The sequence below is a fragment of the Cibotium barometz genome, chromosome 47 (assembly GCF_041138505.1).
Source record: "Cibotium barometz isolate CiBa-2024 chromosome 47, ASM4113850v1, whole genome shotgun sequence".
Taxonomy (NCBI): Eukaryota; Viridiplantae; Streptophyta; class Polypodiopsida; order Cyatheales; family Cibotiaceae; genus Cibotium; species Cibotium barometz.
The window spans coordinates 15017372-15019748 of NC_141092.1; the positions used below are offsets into that span (position 1 = coordinate 15017372).

General features: G+C 47.4%; 1 protein-coding gene across 1 annotated transcript; it reads right to left on the reverse strand.

The window, feature by feature from the left end:
- Window positions 1-562: 562 nt before the first annotated feature.
- LOC147611401 (uncharacterized) lies at window positions 563-2067 on the reverse strand. The gene is made up of 2 exons (XM_086784479.1): window positions 1795-2067; window positions 563-1344 (listed from the first exon to the last, which is right to left on the reverse strand). The coding sequence occupies exons 1-2, from the start codon at window positions 1954-1956 to the stop codon at window positions 727-729; spliced, it is 780 nt and encodes a 259-aa protein (XP_086640605.1). The 5' UTR covers window positions 1957-2067; the 3' UTR covers window positions 563-726.
- Window positions 2068-2377: the final 310 nt, after the last annotated feature.

Here is a 2377-nt window from a genome sequence, read left to right on the forward strand (position 1 = left end):
TTTTATAAGTTCTGGACCATCTTTGCTTTGTGACAAGCATCATGCCCATTTTATGAGGATTTTGCCATTTTAAAGACAACACTCATTTTTGAGCATTAAGGCTATAGAAAACTTGGAAACTTAATAAGTGCCAATCAAAATTTACACTAAAAAACCCACACACGAAAAAACATGCCCATCTACTTTCGAAAGGGGCCCGCCCAATCCTCCCAAAATCTTACTACAAAATTGCACTGAAGGTACATTTATTTCATCTTTTTGCCTAGTTAAAACTTTTTCATTGAACTTGCAATTCAAACTGCTTTTTGATTGTTAATTTTTGCATGTTACTCCAAAGTAAATGATAACTTTCCCCGCCCAAAGTAAGTACAACGAGTCAAATTTGAGGAGCAGGGTTGCAACAGGTGTCAGAATCCAAGCACGGACTTCCTAGAGATTGTGATAGCGGCCATATCGACAAGACAATGTGCGCTGACCCAAAATTGCTATGCCCACCCACCACCATTAACATGAACTATTTAAGCCCACATCACAAATTATTCAATCTTTCCAACCGACACGATTTTTGAGAAATTTGAAAAACCGACCACCATGTTTTACAGAACTGTACATTTCATTTTACACGTGTGTTTCTGCTATCCAACCTTTGAGAGACGGTGCCCTGTTTGACAAATCCACAGGAGGCGGGCGGTGTTCAGAAACACCATTGGGGAGGAAGATCTTAATTTAAGCAGAAACTTTGGCTTTCTTCGCCGCAGGAGTCTTGGGCTTGGCGGACTTCACAGGCTTCGCCTTCTTCGGGGCAGCCGGCTTCTTCTTAGGCGCAGGGGCCTTCTTGGGGGGAGCAGGCTTCTTCGGCGCAGCAGCCTTCTTGGGAACAGCAGGCTTCTTCGCTGCAGGACCCTTCTTCTCAGTAGCAGGCTTCACAGCTTTGGAGACCTTTGCAACCTTGGGCTTCACAGCCTTGGGGGATTTAGGCTTCACGGGCTTAGCTGCTGGCTTCGGCTTCGGCTTCGCTACAGGCTTCGCTGCCTTCACTGCCTTCGGCTTTGGAGACTTGGGTGCCTTCGCAGGTCCCTTCACAGGCTTCTTCACTTTCTTTGGAGTAGTGGGCTTCGCGGCGGCAGGCTTCGCCGCAGGCTTCTTCACAATTTCAGAGAGCTTGTAAGAGTGCTTGATCTGTACAAGCTTCTTCTTCAGCACCAACTTCTTCAATTGCACGGATAGCAGCTTCTTGAAGTTGGGCGGAAGGCCGTGTGTGTATTTCCCTTCGATGTATTTGGCGATGGCCTGCTGGCTGGAGCCGCTCCTCTCCTTAAGGGCAGAGATGGCCTCCACAATCATCTGTGACACAGGAAATCGCAAAGATCAGCAAAAAGCAAGATAAAACAAATTTAAAAAAAACACTCTTTTGAAGAAGACCGCCTACGATTCAAGCAACCCGCCAGGGGCCATGGCAACCTTCATCTGCACTTGAAGGTGACCTAAGAGTCCCTGGGAACAGACGCAACCCTTGCACAATCCCAGGGTCCTGTAAAACCCTAACAGAACTTCCTAAAACGCAAGCTCAAAATCCTACCACAACCATGGCTACTAGACAGAACTAAACGAAACCCTAAAATGGTCGCAATTTCGACCGCTCCCAGAGCATCTTGCTCAAACTCAAAAGAAATTAAAGAGACCCAACAGTCCAATTAACAAATTAACAGTTGTCTGAGACCCTACAAACTCCGCACATAGCAATACCTCAATTAACCTATGCAAAACATAGAGGAGAATTAATGAAAGCCTAACCTCTAGATATGGTGGGTGAGAAGCAGCAGGTTTGGAGCCCTTAGGGGCACGGGGCTTCTTCTCCTTGGGAGCTTTGGTCTTCTTTGCAGGCTTGTCGTCGGTTTTCACCTCAACAGTGGCCTCCGCAGCTGCGACGGCAACCTCAACATCTTCAGCGGCCATGTGAATAAGCTTCTGGCTTCAAGCTATGGAGCACTGGCTTTGGCTATGGCGATCACAGTGCTTTCGAAAGTTGCAAATTGAGAACTTGGCGATGGCGGAATGTATTGAATCGCAGCGGGGGGTCGACTATGTAGGTGATGGCGAGAACATGGAGGCCCCCCATTGGTCAATCTTACTTAAAGACGGATCGAGGGTACTTTTTAATTTGAAGCTCCACCGTCCGATCTCAAAGTAATCTACGAACATCCCTTCATCTTCTCCACTAGCTCCCATGGTGGCTTCTCTCTTTCAACATCTCCCCTCCCTTCCCCCCACCCCTCCTTTCATGCTCCCCTCTTTAGTTTTTTCTCAACCCAAAGGCTCTTGGTTGTGGAGGCCTATGCCCTCCTCCTAACCCAATCCCTTACACCTCCAACACGCA

Bases quoted from the DNA above. Each gene is read 5' to 3' on its own strand.
- LOC147611401 (XM_086784479.1), bottom strand. From the start codon at position 1,956: ATGGCCGCTGAAGATGTTGAGGTTGCCGTCGCAGCTGCGGAGGCCACT. The intron at 1,345-1,794 runs GTTAGGCTTTCA...CCTGTGTCACAG, and splicing joins CTCACCCACCATATCTAGAG to ATGATTGTGGAGGCCATCTC.